The sequence below is a fragment of the Hemicordylus capensis genome, chromosome 2 (assembly GCF_027244095.1).
Source record: "Hemicordylus capensis ecotype Gifberg chromosome 2, rHemCap1.1.pri, whole genome shotgun sequence".
NCBI classification, from domain to species: Eukaryota; Metazoa; Chordata; class Lepidosauria; order Squamata; family Cordylidae; genus Hemicordylus; species Hemicordylus capensis.
Genome location: NC_069658.1, coordinates 84,708,401 through 84,725,544, shown reverse-complemented (window position 1 = coordinate 84,725,544; position 17,144 = coordinate 84,708,401). Strand labels below are relative to the sequence as shown.

The 17,144-nt window shown below is 43.2% G+C and overlaps 1 protein-coding gene across 1 annotated transcript in view; it reads right to left on the bottom strand.

Annotated features, from left to right (window-relative positions):
* GRAMD2B (GRAM domain containing 2B) overlaps positions 1 to 16,570 on the bottom strand; it is a 53,717-nt gene extending 37,147 nt beyond the window's left edge. The window contains exon 1 of the mRNA XM_053300604.1: positions 15,959 to 16,570. Within this exon, the coding sequence (XP_053156579.1) occupies positions 15,959 to 16,053 (95 nt within the window). The 5' untranslated portion in view covers positions 16,054 to 16,570. The remainder of the gene's footprint in view (positions 1 to 15,958) is intronic.
* Positions 16,571 to 17,144: the final 574 nt, after the last annotated feature.

The following is a 17,144-nucleotide window of genomic DNA, read 5'->3' as shown; positions in this document are numbered from 1 at the left end:
ACAATGATATGAATCTCATTTAATTAAACAGATTGCTTTGTTCACTAAATAAACACATTTTCAAAACTGGTGGTCTCTCCCCCCCCCCCCCCCCAGTTCTACAGTGTCAAAAATAAACCTTCTCCCCACCCCACCACTGCCAGATTTCTCCCCAGGTAGTCCAAGTTAAGTTCTCTTTAACAAAGAAGTGCTGAAGCTCAAGAATTCTTCATGCTCGTATTCAGTGATAATGAAAAATGATCGAGTGCTGCTCTCTATAACTTGACAGCTTGCACAGTTTTTCACCAGAAGAAATTGATTCAGTGTTTTTTATTCTCTAGAACAAAAACCCAACAGTTCAGAATGAGAACTGTCATTGAAAAGCAGCCTCTTTCAATTCTTTCTTTTTCCATCCTGATCTCCTGAGATAGAAAAGCTTTAGCAGGTTTGCTGATAAGACAGTCTTCCGGCTCTGGGATTAATAATCCACACTTGCCACAGCAAGAGAGTGGAAAACAATCCAGTATCAAAGCTGCATATTTTCATCCTTACTAGGCAATATCCTTGTTATTGCCTCTGAGACTGTATATTTTCTAGGGGTAAGAAGTTTAGTAGTATGTCTTAATGATTTTGTGCAGTCATCCATAGCAGCAGAACATTCAAATGCAAATGCTGTAGCCAAGCAGGTCTGGCTCTGGTTAGTGCCTGGATGGGAGACTATCTAGGAATCCTAAATATGACTTGAGTTGTTTGCTGGAAGACAGATAGGGGACAAAGAAAAATACGATGCTCAACATTATCCATTAAAAATGATTTTGTGCAGTCATTCATAGCAGTAGAACATTCAAAGGCATGTTCTGAAGGCATGTTCTTAAACGTGTTTCTTCCATGCCCCTTCACAGACACATCCATTGCAATGCTTTACTGCAAAGCTGCACATGTAAACCAAGACTGGCTCCAAGTTTCAGGAGGTTCTCTAGCAAACTCTCCATGGTTCCTTCCTATGTAGATGATAAGGATGTGCCCAAACTGGATCAGGGGTTCTTTACCGGACCACCGGACCAGTTGGGAGGTTTGGCGGGGAGGGGGTTATCTTTAAGGAACCAGGAGGGTGCTCTTACCCCCCACACCCACCCTGTGCCCAAAATCACTGCACAGGGTGTTAGTGTAGCTTCTTGACGCCCTGGTCAACATCAGACCAGAAGTGGCCAATGAGTGTGCGATTTTGGGCACAGCACCAGTGGGGGAAATGCAGTGGGGGTGGGGTGGGTAAGAGTATGCTCCCGGTCCCTTAACTGGTAACCCCCCCGACAAACTGTTGGTCAGACAGTTGTGGACATCCGTAGTGGATGGGTCCTGGAAGAGTCATTCTACCACCACGCACAAAGGCTATGGGCACAGTCTTGGGGATCAACACTAAGGTAAAGTAAAGTGTGCCATCAAGTCGATTTCGACTCCTGGTGCCCACAGAGCCCTGTGGTTTTCTTTGGTAGAATACAGGAGGGGTTTACCATTGCTTCTTCCCATGCAGTATGAGATGATGCCTTTCAGCATCTTCCTATATCACTGCTGTCCGATATATGTGTTTACTATAGTATGGGGAACATACCAGTGGGGATTCAAACTGGCAACTTTCTGCTTGTTAGTCAAGCATTTTCCCGCTGTGCCACTTAAGGTGGTCTTTCTAAAGCCTGGGCGGCCCTTGGCAGCTATATAATGATGCCGACCTCTGATGACGGCCCTGATTATGTTGTTGGGGGACCAGCTGTGGGAGCCTTTTCCATGATAATCAGCATGCTGCTAAAAGCATAATAATTCCACCTTATTGGCCCTACCTATATGGTCACATATGGTTAAGGTTGCCATCTCCCCAGATTTCTGGGCATGTACCAGATTTGAAGTATGTTACCCAGGATCCAGTTAGCCCATTAGCTTGCCCAGATACCCAGTTTTCATTTTTCATTTCATTTTTAAAAAGGCTAAGCTCTAGCCCTTGTAGAAGCTGAGTTTAGGAGCAAAATGTGGGGTCACTATTCTGTTCAACTACTGGACTTATAGAAAGGCAGGTAAAGCACAGGAGGCTGGCGGGGAGAGTTTCACACAATAAGTAACCCCCTGAGGATTGTTGTCTTTGTTTTGTGTCAGTGGGGTATCACCATAGTACAGCTGAGAGGATAGCTTTATTTTGATGTGAATCACTGCCTACCTGTGTATTGTAATGTTTAAGGTTTTTGGCGTTATAGTGCAATCCATTCTATGCATGCCTATTTAGAAGTAAGTATTATTGGCACAGTGGGGAAATGCTTGACTAACAAGCAGAAGGTTGCCAGTTCAAATCCCTGCTGGCACTATATTGGGCAGCCGCGATATAGGAAGATGCTGAAAGGCATAATCTTATATTGCGTGGGAGGAGGCAATGGTAAACTCCTCCTGTATTTTACCAAAAGAAAACCACAGTGCTCTGTGGGCTCCAGGAGTTGAAATCGACTTGATTTCACACTTTCATTTTACTGTTGGTTTCAATCATTTTCTCTCTCAAATAAATCTGGTGTATAGGATTGCAGCCTTAACTGAAAAGCTCAGTGTATTTTTTTGTTCTATTGCTGCTATTAATATCTCAAACTTAGTATAGTCTTCATTTATTTTCTACAGATATTATTTTGGGTTTTTTGTATGTGTTTATTTTGTTTTAAGCCACTATGAATTCCCCCTGCCCTCTGCTCTTTTCCAGCCTATACGAGTATTCTACATCAAAAAGAGTCATTTTGGTATTACATTTTATGTAATCACAGGATATAAATGGTGAATGACCATGACAAGGCTCACACATGAAAGCTTTAATCCCTAGGGCCAGTTTTGTAGGGTCAATTGCAGAATTTAGGGGTGATGAAAATCTACTCATCACTGCTCCTCAGCATGAGCTTTGATTTGATATCTTCATGAATCTTATCTGGTATCTTCACCTTCACCAATAAATAGTGTATTTAAATTAGCATATTTATTCACCAATAAATAGTATATTCAGGTATTGGAAAATGAAATGGGGTGGCAGTGTGCAGTTGGTGAGGAATCCATGATAGCACTACACACAGCTAATTAGACAAGATTTAAAAACTGTACATGTTTATTAGAAAGTGTTGGGATACAAAGTCTGGTACACAATGCTTCAGCTGGAACTAGGATTCTGCTAGTTCAACAGCTCCCATTCAGAGTTTGTGCCTCCAGCCTTGCCTAACCTGGGTTGGGTCAGGCTTTCAGAACAATCCTATCATATTTACTGAGCAAACTCCTCTAATTGTAGCCCTTAACTGAGTTTGTTCAACCTCATGTTTTGCTCAACTCCATATTTCTGCCTTATACAAACATATGAATATGTTTTGATCTGGTACACATGATCTTATTAATGGAAACTTTTTTTTTAAACTACAGTTCAGAGTAAAAGTAAAGTTGTGTCGTTGAATTGGTGTCAACTCCTGGTGACCACAGAGCCTTGTGGTTTTCTTTGATAGAATACAGGAGTGGTTTACCATTGCCATCTCCCACACAGTATGAGATGATGAGACTATTCACATGATGGGGTGAAATCGGGCTAGGGGAGGCTAGCCCGATTTTACCCCATCGTGGGAACCACTGGGCTCAGCTGCGAGCCCGGTGGTTCCTCGGCGGGTAACCTGCCTAACTACCCCTGCCCTAAAACCAGGTTTGCGGAGCGAGTGCTCTGCAAACCTGGTTTTAAAGATCGTGAATAGCCACGCTGTGGTTACTCATGAGTAGACCCCTGGAGGGGAGGCGAAAAGCCACGTCCCAGCTTGGGGGGGGGGTCTCCCCAGTATGCCGTGTGTGCTTGTGTAGGGCATACTGGAGCTTCTGGGGGCCACATGGCCCCCGAGCTCCCTAGCCCCCGCCGGCTCCATCACAGAGCTGGCAATCGTGTGGGCGGCCGATCTGGCTGCCTAGGGCTCCCGCTCTGATCGTGAGCAGGGAGAGCGGACTTAGCCCGCTCTCCCCGCTCACTCTTACGAACCAGGTCTCACTGATCGTGAGACCCGGCTTGATGCCTTTCAGCATCTTCCTATACCATTGCTGCCCGATATAGGTGTTTCTGGGAAACAAACCAGCGGGGATTCAAACCAGCAGCCTCTTAGCACCTTTTTAAAGGGACTGTATGTGCAATTTGTAACAGCTATTCTAATCATCGTTATGAGACAGCTGTTTTGTTTTTACTTTATGCTTGTTATATAATAAGAAGAGGAGGGGAACTTACACAATTATTGCGTATTAATTACAAAAGAGATTGGTTCAATATTTAAAGTTCACAGCCTTTACACTCTTAAAAGCTAGTTTGAACAAAATTATATGGTAGGAGAATGTATTTAGGAATCAGCAGGGATGTGGCCCCCTCCCCCCAGGTGTAACTCACCTGAGCCCTAGCTGGCTCCTTCCGCTGTCTCTCTCTAGGCAAGAGAGAGAAACCAAAACTGAAAACCACACAGCCCCCAAAACAATCCTAAGCAAGTAGCTACCAATTTCTTTATACAAAATCCACTTCTATCAGATTTGGAGAACAGAACATAATGGAAAATAAAGTCCTGACTTCTGCAGGAGGTGAGAGAAATTGTGCTGAAGACACTTTGCCCCCACTCCACTTGCCCATCTTAAAACTGGCCTGAGAGTGTAGGGTGCTTCCACCCCACTTCTGTATTGTCTGCTTTCCCCACTTCCTGGCAGTGACCAGAAGCAGAAATGCCTCTGATCAGAACCAAACGGGTTCTGAGGGTTGCTGCTTTCAGGGATATTCTAGAACAGGAGTTCCCAATGGAACTCCTGTTCAAGTCAATGCATCTTACATTGCATAGATCTTACATTGTCAGTGGCTCTTGTGGGAGGGAGGGATAGGGCAAATGGGATAAGAAGGTGGCAGGGTGAGGGGAATCAGGGAGAAGCCCTACCCAAATACTCTACTTGCCTTATTCCTACTATTTCACAGGCATTTTGCTAGTTAATACCTAACAAGCTAATATTACTCTTCTCCGCAGGGCTGTCCTTAGGGCATGGCAAGCAGGGTGACTGCCCGGGGCCCCACTCTTTTAACCCCCACTAGAATTAACTGGAAGGGGCCCCTACACTGGCTGATTTGCCCCAGGCACTCCACTCCACCAGGGCTCTCTAAGGAGAGACATGCTCCTCCATGTGCCATATCCCTAACCAGGATAAAGATCATTGTAAAATCACATCTTTGTACATTAAAATGAGCTATCGATTCAGAGTCAAGGAGGTTTCTTGAGCCCATTTAAGAATATTGGACTAGTACCTAATAATTTACCATTTAAATAGGATGCTGCAACCAGGTGTAAGAATTAATTATGGCTAGATCCAGTGAAAAGGTCTATATTAATTTGATATTCAAATCTGGGCTGAGAATCCCAGCCATTTTCACTTAAAAGATGATAGGATTTGCATTTGCATCCTGGCCATGCTTCCATGGGGTCAAAACAGCTTGATTTAGATCAGATTCATCTAAATCAATTAGATTTCATTTAGATTTGATAGTCCTTATCAAGAAAGAAGCCATGTAATTTTTCACAGTACAACTTATCAGATAATAAAATGTGGGTTGTAAATCGGTAGAACAGGAAAATTACATTCCTGCTGTATGCATGCTTATAGTTAAGGTACTTTGGAATTTATGTTCTGCTTTGAATTTAACAAATGGAAACCTGTCTGAAATGGCATTTTAAACTGGATTTTAAAAGAGAAGGATTAAATGGCTGAAATACAGCAATAATCTGGGAGCTGTTTTGACAGAGAAAGCATCTTTGTACTGTCCTTTAGTTTCCAGATGTCCCTTTCTTTATAAAATATTACTGAAAAATCATAGACAGGACACAATACCTCTGCTTCACAAGATGTGACAGATCTCATGCAAAAATGACCCTTTAATTTCCATCACAGTTCTGACAGTTTACACCAAGGCTCCAGCATGGCTGCAGGGCTCTCTCAAAAATAGTTTTTCTCCCCCATATATATTGTATTTTAAATAACACCCCATTAATCTACTGTTCTGCAAATATGTAAGTTATCCTAAAAAAGGAACTGATTTACCTATAGCTACATGTGTGAAACTGTAGATACCATATTTACCTGAACTGAATACGACTCTGAATTTAAGAGGACACTCTTAAAGCAGAGGTTAAATATAGGTTATACCAGCATTTACTCAAAAGAAACAGGTTTCTGAATGTAAGATGACCTCCCAATTTCTAATATCAAAAAACTTGGAAAAAACCTAGTCTTAGATTCAGGTTAATACAGAATTGACATATAAGTAATTAATAAAATTTTAAGTGCTTGTGACAATCTGCACAAGTAATCTAAAAAACCACAAAGTGACCGAAACGGGTAGTGAATTGGTCATTCATGCCAAAGAAAGAATTATGTTGAAAGAAGAGGAAAAGGATAGGGTTCATCATTTGTTTTAACCCAGTCTGGGCTGTAACTGTCAGCTGTTTGTGCCCCATTGTTGACAGCCACTCCTTAAAGGAAACATCCACCTTTCACATTCTGGTGCAATATGTACATTTCAGGTGTGCTAGGTAGAAAACAATCCATGTTAAAGTTCAGCTGAGCGCACAGAAGCTATCAGATTTCAGTCAAGGATATGAGAATTATCCTGCTCACCAAAGCCCATACAATATATTTGACCTAAGGGACATCTAAGGATCCTGATAATCCAGCGCTTGAATACAGGAATAACCATTTGCAAAGACCAATTTCCAAATGAGCCCACAGGAAGCAATATACTGAGAACCTTTCTCATTTTTGTTCAATAAATGCACATTTACAAATGCAATTTTATGCTTTCCCCTTCAAATATGCATGTGTCTGTTGAAAGGATAGGCTGTTTTCTCAGCACTTTGTTTTCTCTCTCTCTCTCTCTCTCTCTCTCTGTCTCTTTCTCTCTCTGCCCTTTCTTTACCTGGGAAATTTGGTATTTCACTTAAATAGTGTATTGATTGCAGTTGGTGGCCACTGGAGCTGCGAAGATCAGAGAGAGCCAAGTTGCCAAGGCAAGCATCTCCAATCTGCTTTTCTTTGTGGCAACTTGGGTAGAATTTCCAAGCTGCCATGGAGGAAAGCAGCCCCTGTTTGTCCACAATGGCTGACAGGCCAGAATAGCTAGCAGTGAAGCTGTTCTGGCTTCTGATTGCTTGGGGATATTCAAAGCATTTCCCCCAAGAGGGAAAAAAGTGTATGTGTGTGTAGGCGCAACACACATGTAATGGCAACCAGAGTGTGTATCCCCCCCTTTCTCTCTTGGGGGTGGTGCTTCAAATGCCCCCAAGCAAATGGAAACCAGAGTAGTTTGATTGCTTCATATTCTGGCCAAACCAACAAAAAGGTTTGCTACATTAACAGGGAGAAGGGGTTGGAGCAAGCTCCCCTCTCATCTGAGGTTGTCTGTCATTCTCCTGATGAGAGGAGAGCACAGACTCCTCACTCTTCCTGACGGCTGTTGTTGATTAATTGAGAATGTGATTCCTGTGAGTCATTCATTCATACATTCAATTTTTATACCTCCCTTCCAAAAATGGCTCATGGCGGTTTACACAGAGAAATAACAAACAAATAAGATGGAACCCTGTCCCCAAAGGACTCACAATCTAAAAAGAAACATAAAATAGACACCAGCAACAGTCACTGGAGGTACTGTGCTGGGGTTGCATAGGGCCAGTTATTCTCCCCCTGCTAAATAAAAAGAATCACCACGTTAAAAGGTGCCTCTTTGCCAAGTTAGCAGGGGTTGCGATTGATGGAGTGTTATAGGAAGATGTTGGATATAGTTTGTGATAAGCTCAGCTCCATTCCCCACTTCCAATGTCCACTGTTCTATGAACAGTAAAGTATTTCTTTACTTTTGAAAAGTTCTTTGGAAGCTATTCTCCATTATATACTACCACAGCATAAGTGTATCACATAGACATATCTATTTTTAAGTGCAAAAAATGCTTGTGTGTGTGTGTATGTGCACGCATGCGTGTATGTATGCATGTACACACACACACACACACACACACACACACACACACGGCCTACCATTTTGTACCTTATATTTAGTTTGGACCATGACCTGTCAGGAAGAGCATTGCATGCCAGGAAGTCATTTTGTAAAATGACCTCCTAAAGACCTCCTGATGACCTAAAGAGGTCATTTTGTAAAATTCCAGCTTAACCTTCAACCTTGAATTATGTCAGCAGCATAGTGAAGGAGCTTTGAAGGAGTGTTGAATAAATGAACATGACTCCCCTACATCTTTTGTGGCATCATTAGGTGTCAGTGGTGGCAGCCACTGCCACCCCCACAAAGCCTTTGCCTTTTCTGGTTGCCCTCCTTCTAGTTTGCCCCTGCACCACCCCCAACTTACTCACTGGTTCCATAGATTGTCCCTGCTGTCCTCTGCCATGCCCTGCCCCACTCACCAGCTTACTCAGATGGGCAGATCCAGAACCTGCCTCCCTTGCTTGCTCCCGCTGGGCAACTGATGAGCACCATTAGCTCCTACCACTCCTGAACCTGGCCACCTGCCTATCAGCTGCTGCAGGGGTGGGACTACGGTGGTGTGCACTTTGAAGGCTGTGCCTCTGGCTGCTCCTCCATCCCTGCCACACTTGCTGCTCGGCTGGCCTCCACTCCCGTACTCAGGACTCTACTCCACAGCAGATGTACAGGCTTCAGAGCTTCTAGGAAGTGGCGTAGGCATGCCTCCACCCCCCCCCCAACAAATTTTTTTCCAATTGGCCCATGTTTATGGGACACTGTTGGCTTCACCCATGAATTGTGTTACCTACAATGTAAACTGTCTAAGTTCATTTCCCCTCCCCTTAAAGTACAGTCTCTCCTCCCATCAAAGTACCTTTATATCAAGGCTTGCCAAATTTGAGATGTTAGTTTCTGATTAAGAATTAACACACATTTGAGAAAAATCTTTACTGAATTGTTAATCACTGAAGCCCATATCCCCACAAGAGAACATGGCCAACTTTCTAATTCTTCTGCATTGTTAGAAGTCTTGGGATGATACAAAATTTGATGACCTGAGCAACACAGAGTTAGATTGGCGTCTTAACATGCCCCTTTGTCTGTCTGGGATGATGAGCAGGGCTGTCCTTAGGGCATGGCAAGCAGGACAACCGCTCTGGACCCCGCTTTTTAAACTCCCATTAGAATTAACTGGAAAGGGGCCCTGCACTGGCTGATTTTCCCCAGGCCCCGCACCCCGCCATGACTCTCTAAAGACAGCCCTGATGATGAGTGTGGCTTTCAGAGATCACCCATGCCCCTTTGCATTCATTCCTGGTACAAGAAAAACACACTCAAGTTCTACACTGCTACACTGGAATCTAGTCAAGAAGAGATTAGCTGACATTTTGAGATAGATACTGTTTGCTGAGCTCATAGACCTGTCGTAATACCTGGAACAAATACCTGGAGTGCCTTGCTTTGTGTGAGCTCATAAATTAGCTTAAGCCAGGGTTTTTCAATCTTGGGGCCCAGTCTGGGAAGCCCTGACTTAACTGCACTTTCTGCAAATTATGAAGTGCCAAATGAGAAGGTGGAAGGACTTCATCAATATCCAGACAAGGGGGTTCCTAGGCTTCTCAGACTTGTCTCAATATCAGCTGATGTGTTTTAATGTTTTTCTACTTGTCAGGCAAGCTCATAGGTAAACCAATGATTGAGGTCGGAGTTTTCATTGTTTTGTTTGCAAAATTACAGTCAGATAGACTCCAAAGCCTGAACAAATGTAGTTAGTCAACATGGATCAGGTCCCTGTTTGTGGCATGCAGCCATAATTTTGGTGTACCACCAGATTTTTGCCTTGACAAAAAAGCTCTTACATGACCAGGCAGAAAATGTGGCAGATCATGCTTGCAACAGCTATGCAAGCTATTTATGCCCTAGTTCATCATTTGTTAACCATGGCATCACTGGAGGCCTACCAGAAACAACATTTTTTGATACACATTCCTGGTTTTAAGACATTTTTGCAGTTGACATCTTTGTGTTGAAACCCTTCATGTTATAACAGAATGTCTTCAGTACCTTTCAGAGAATTAAAAATAAGAGGGGACTGTTCTTCCTAGATCAGGCCTGCTCAACTTAGGCCCCCCAGCTGTTTTTGGACTACAACTCCCATAATTCCCCGCCACTGTAGCCAATAGCCAGGAATTATGGGAGTTGTGGGCCAACATCTGCAGGAGGGCCGAAGTTGAGCAGGCCTGTCCTAGATCCTCTAGAGCTTGTCTAACTTTACATGCACAGAACAAGGGCTGGGTGAAAACAGAGACAGCAGATTTCCCATTGCTGCCAGTTAGGAATGGGCTAAATGTCCCTTTACTCAAAGGAAACTGGTGATAAGTCTATGAAAAAACTATCTTTTTCAAGAGAGATCTAAATCAGCTCATAATTTTTGTGCTCAAACATAACCTTTCTGAGATGCATGAATATTCCCATAATGTCATTTCAGAACCATAGTATGGTGGTGGGTGAACTGAAATTTCCAACATTAGCCATGGTGGAGAATGACTTACACATTCCATCAGCCTCTTTCCTCTCAAAACACACACCTAGGAACAAAACTGGGTTTTAGATCTGGATGGTGGACAGCAACTACATAAAATGTTTCCAAGATCAAGGGAGTCTACTTCAATAGAAATTATTTGCCAATATATAGTCTGCTTAATCAGGTGTCCTAAGCCTGTCATTTCATAGCAATCGGTTTCAGCACGAATAAGGGATTTACTATTAAAGAACATGTGTACATATATCCTATCCACTAGGCAGCTAGTACATGCTGAATACTGATTTTATGCTTGGAATCTTTTTAACGTTCTGAGCCAGGGAAGACCTAGATGCCCAATTCAGAATGTTGACATTACTACCCCAAATGACCTGGTGAACCACCTGCTCATAGGCAAGGAAGAAAAAGGGCTCTATTGACCTCTGTGTGGATCACTCTTGCGCATGGGTGTTGTCTAATGCATTGGACAATTGAAGTGTTGTCAATTGCATTATCATTCCACAATGTGTAGTCAGCCTTTCCCCCTCCTTTGTAGGACAGCTGCAAATACTTCTTGCCATATTCCATTTCACTCGGATCATATGCCATATTCCATATTGCCATATTCCATTTCACTCAGCAATTCTTTAAGAATCCTCTCTGTGGAAAATTCTGAGATAGGGACAAGGTGTTCTGTTTGGCCATATGCCCTCCACACCTCTAGAGTAGGACACTGACATAATACAACAGCAGCAGCAGCAAATGTTAAGGAAGTAACTATGAAGAACTTAGTTGTACATTCAGATTTGTACAAAAGTGCATGTTTTTGTGCAGTTTATCAAACTGTTCTTGTGGCACAGGCCTCTGCAGAAGACACATCCAAATGCCTAGTGAAATTTATTTGCTTTTCCTCAGTTAGTGATTCAGTAATGAGAATAACCAAGGAGTGATTTGTTTGCACAATGGAAGGCAGGAAGCAGTCCTCTTCTTTGCATTATCATGCCAGATGCAAATTTAGTGTCCATTTGGGAGATTATATAAGCTGATTCTTTGAAACATACAAAACAATTTAGTATGACCTCTCTGTAGGAGAGGGGAGGATGAAACAACCTACTTTCTAGGTGCTGACGCCATGAAGTAAGCATACAATTATTTTGGACATGGTTTTGTGGAGGTGGTTTTGGGTATTAAGTGGGCAGATGCTCATTAGAGATACAGTGTATTAACTTCATTACAGACACTTGGTCATGAGTCAAAAGGCCATGAGTCATGGGCCCTGGCCTGAGGCACATGTATCCAAATTTGAACTTCAGGACAGAAGGGGTTTAAAAGAAGGTGGATTGTTAGGTAAATTGAACCAATAATCCACATTTGCTTGGATGATTCTTCATTTGATTGATTAAGTACCATTAAGTCAGTGTCAACTCTTAGCAATCACATAGATTATCTCCAGGATGATCTGTATTCAACTTGGCCTTTAAGGTCTCTCAGTGGTGCATTCACTACTGTCGTAATCAAGTCCATCCACCTTGGTGCTGGTCATCGTCTTTCCTTTCCTTCAACTTTCCCCAGTATTATGGATTTCTCAAGGGGACTGGGTTTTCGCACAATATGACAACAGGTACTTACAACATGTTTATGTTTAACATTTATATAGTTTGTTTAGTTATAACATTTATAGTCAAGGGATTAAATATTAGCATATATGAGCTATACAAGATTATATAAATTCCAATAAGTGCAGTCACATGAGTTCATTAAACACATGAGCAGAGTTTGCACTTGATGTCATTTGACTTCCTAAATGGAATTTCTATCTGCGTGTTTTTTTTAAATACACAGTTGGTTACTTTTGTTCACATGACAAGAACAGAGCCTGATTCAGAAAATGGTTAGCAAAGTAGCAGCATGTATAACATCAGCTCATTAGTAGAACTTTCCCCTTTAAAATGTTTCTGTTGCTACGTATGAAGAAACCGAGAGATATCCCTCAATTCTCCTTAACACTGTCTGGGCATAAACCAAGCTAGAAACAGCCACCCCACCCCACCCTGCCATCGAACCGGCCCCTGCCGTTTTCATGCACATCCTTAGTTGCTACAACTCCCACCATCCCTAGCAGCAACGGATAATGTTATTTCCACAGGAAATTGGGAAGCCATTGGTTTCAAAGGAGACTTTTGAAAGACTGTAATTAGGACTTTTACAAAGACGTGGAAGCTTTCTGCATGACAGATTTTATCTGAATGGGGGGGGGAGTGTCAAGAGCAAGAAAAAGAAGTAGCTAAAGAGAAGAACAGTATACTACATGATTATAATTGCTCTTTCCCCACCAATTCCTTAAGAGCAGGACAGAGAGAAAATTGGGCTGAAGTCTGGGTGTGAGAAACAGACATACTTTCTGCAGGCAGGTTTAATCTTATTTCCACAGGAAATTTGGAAGCCATTGGTTTCAAAGGAGACTTCTGAAAGACTGTAATAATGTAATTAGGAAGAGACTTTTAAGGGCAAGGTTTCAGAGAACAGCTTTTGAAGACTATGGTTCTCAGAATTTGGCTGTGTAATGTCTGAATTCTCTTAGAGATGTTATCTGTGAAGTCCCATGTTTCCATCTGTACATGTAGCTGTCAGCCATAAAAATTTCATGCAACATAGACCAAGAAGCAGCATGGGAAAAAAGAAAAAGGGAAAAAAAGTATACATTATGAAGAAATCCATGTTGGGTTCTGAATGCATGGCGCTACAAAACATATTAACCATAGCTTCGCCTTTGTCCACGATAATATTTGCCATTTGCCACGCACGCACGTTTGCACTACTACTTCCAGTCCAAAAAGCAGACGGGACAGCAGGGAGGAATGCTGCTACCCCGCCGGACCAGTTTTCCAGCCAGCACCAGCCAGGGGCAGATTAAGCTTTTTGCCGCCCATAGGCAAAAAGGCTGTTGCCACCCTTTTACCTTAAACAAGAAAGGTTTGCCTTTTAAAAAAATAAGGCAAAGGGGTGGGGCTTTCTCCTCGCCCACTCCACCCTCGCTGCAGCCACTGCTGCCCACAAAGAGGGGCGGCAAAATTTGAGGAGGAGCAAAATTTGCTGCTCCTCAAATTTTGCTGCTGTAGGCAAATGCCTACTCTGCCTCTCCGTTAACCCACCACTGGCGCCGGCGGGGGGAAAGTGGAGGGAGAGGTAAGTGCACCCTCCTCCATCCTTAAAGTTATCCCAGCCCCGCCGTCGAACCACCCCTGCTGGTTCCGTGCACATCCCCAGCGCAAGCCGTCCTCCACAGAATCATCTCCTGATTTTCTAGGGGGAAGGTAGGTTCAACCATACCTCACCCCCCTGCCACCCTCCCCTCCTGTGTGGCAACTGTGAGAAGAGCCTTAGTGAGTACTACCAAGGGGAACTACCTCCATTTTTTAAAGTATGCAAGGTGCTCTACACACTAGGCAGAAGAACTGTATTCTAGGCCAGTTAAAAGCCCAGTTCAATAACCTGCCCAAAGAGAGAGAGAGCAGAGTATTAAATGTCAGGTTCCCAAAGCCAGAGCAAGGTGACACCCACCCTGCACCTTTGCTCCACCATTTCATGCTGACTTCATTTCCTGCGCCAAGGCAGAAGCTCCACCACACCAAACACAAAATTCAAGGGGTTCTCACAAAATCTGCCAGACTCTTTAGTCCAATCCTAAAAACTGAAGCTCTTGAGCCCCTAATGTTGGCACAGCCTTGTGTCAGCCAGGGGGTGCAGCAAAGGGCTTCCTCCTATGTTTACTGGCCAGTGGTGCAGACCAATTCTACTTGCCTCTCTCAAGATGTCCTGTAGCAGGTAGGAGCTGCTGCTTCCTAAAATCACATCTTAACCTCAGGAGCTATTTTTAATGTTAGAAGCCGAAGGTGAAGTAACCACATGCAGAATGCCTTCCTGTTCACCATTGAGCCCATCCCTATCTATGCTAATCACCACACATGGATAAGCACAGGTAGCTACCAAGGTCAAGAAAATGGATTCCAAGCAGACTTGAGCTCCAGCTCTTGTCATCTCACAATGAAATTCTGTCTACAATCTGCAGAAGTATAACCTGTGGGATAGAAACCCTACAAAGAATTCAAGATTTAATTTGCACTTTAATTATTGCTGAACTGAAAATTGGCAATAATTCCATCTGATTAGGGCATGTCTGGCCACCTAATGGTGCAGTGGGGAAGTAACGTGCCTAGGGAGCAAGAGGTTGCTGGTTTGAATCTCCACTGGTATGTTTCCCTGACTATGGAAAACACCTATATCGGGCAGCAGCGATATAGGAAGATGCTGAAAGGCATCATCTCATACTGTGCGGGAGATGGCAATGGCAAACCCCTACTGTATTCTACCAAAGAAAGCCACATGGCTCTGTGGTTGCCAGGAGTTGATATTAACTCAATGGCACAACTTTACCTTTAACCTTACTTTAGGGCATGTCTACATGGACATTTCCTGTGCTAGCGGTTGGGTGTTAAATCAGATGAGCAGGAAGTAGGGTTAAAAATAGAGGTACTCCTTTGCACCAGCCTAATCGATGATGCCTTCTGGTGGTGATCCATCACAACTTATGAACAGCTTTATAACCCAATCCAATAGCATGGCTCTATTACCTTGTTTGCACTGTTACCATTGTGTTCACAGATATCACAGCACATAAAACAACACACACATCTCCCGCAAGTAATCCTAGCCAAATCTTGGGCTATGATCATGTGGAAAATACATTTAAGAAGAGTGCATTCATCCATGCTAGTCACATGACTGTAACATTCAGGCTTCCAAGTGTGAAAGAGAACTCACAAACCAAGTACCAGTCAGAGCTTTCATATCACCTGGCATTGCCCCAAATAAGTCCTTTAGATGGAGTCAGATCACACATTCAGCTAAGAATCATCAAGTGACAAGATACTGATTTATGTCCATATATATGAGAATCAGACCTAGCTGAACAGTGTATAATGGAAGCTTAACACACCATCCCATCCAAAATGGGGAAAAGCAGCCAACCTTTTGATAATATGCTGATTGCACCTTAACCCATTTTATTGTAGACTTCTCATAGACCCCGTAACCTACTTAATTTTATCTACAAATTAAAACCATTCTGCATGCCCTCTAACCTCAGCCATAACCTTGTGAACTATACCAACAGTCTCACACAAAAAGAATCTGCAATTACAATCTGAACCATCCATTTACTCAAACAACACAACACCCAACTGGCATTTAGGCAAGAAGAAGAACATTTTCGAGGCAGGCCGGTGGCATAGCAGCCACTCCAAAACTTTTGGTCAACTTTTCTCTTTCATAAAGTTGCTACTTGATGTACTGTTGTACTTGATAAGAGACAAGCACAGAGCTTTTCCATGCCAAGGTATGGATATATGCAAGATACTTACTGGGTTATAGTAGTAGCCTTGTTTTCTCTTTTACTGGGCACCCTGACAGGCTTTAGTTCTTCCCCATCATGCAGTTGATCAGTCATGAGCAACATCTGAAGAAAAGACCCTTCTTGTCTGCCTGGCTCTGTCGATGCTCCGCAATGCTCTTTCTCCCCCCCTTCTCGTTCACCCTAGCAATGTTTGAACAGAGCTCACTCCAGGCTTTCCCCGGCGTTTTCTCCCTCCTTCCTGTCACATTACACTGCTTTGCAACCTCAGAGTGCAAACTGAGAAAAGCTTTTTGTCTCCAACTAACCTGAGCAAGTTCAAACTGGTATTGTTGCCTGGGCCTTATGTTGAAGCCTGTGAGGTGAGGGGAGGGGGAAAGCCCCAGCAAGACACATCCCTCTTCTCAACCCACTAACTAGTTAGGAGGAGGAAAAACTAAAACCTGTCCAACGAGTTCATCAGAGAGGAAACTGATTACTCAAGCACGTGAAAATATTCTAACAGCTGCTTTACGTTGGGAACTGTTTTGCTTGCTCTTTGTTTTAATGGCAAGAAACCTATCTTCCTGGGTCTGAAACATGCTGAACATGGGGAGCACTAATTACAAATCAGCCAGACACAAAACAGCATTGGGGGCGGGAGGGAGGGAGAGAGAGATCTGAGGCAACTGACCATGATCCTGGCTCCTTATATCACACCAAGGGCCTGGCCTATTACACTGCTTCAATTATTCATACAGGATGTTGTTTCCTCAGGTATTGTCTCTTGGTTACTTAAAACAAAAGGTCTGCTGAATCTTTTATATGGGAATGACAAGGGTGACAAGGGAAGGAAAAGTTACCACCACTAACCTGTTGGTGCCAAACAACTGTAACATGCCCCCCCACCCCCCACAAATTACAAAGTGAGGGGAAAATAAACAGCTTATTTCTAGCTCACTTTGAAATACATATTGCAAGAACAATTATACTTATGTTGCTCTTAGGCACTGTTGTAACAAACTTAGTATGAAAATATTTAGTCCAGTTCCAATATAACTTGAGTATTATCTCCCCACCCCCACCCCCCACGGGCTGTGACACTTTGAGGCTATTCCCACAAACCATGGAAAGTGGGCTAAGGGAGTTTAGCCCACTTTAACATAGGAAACATAGGAAACTGCCATATGCTGAGTCAGACCACTGGTCTATCAAGC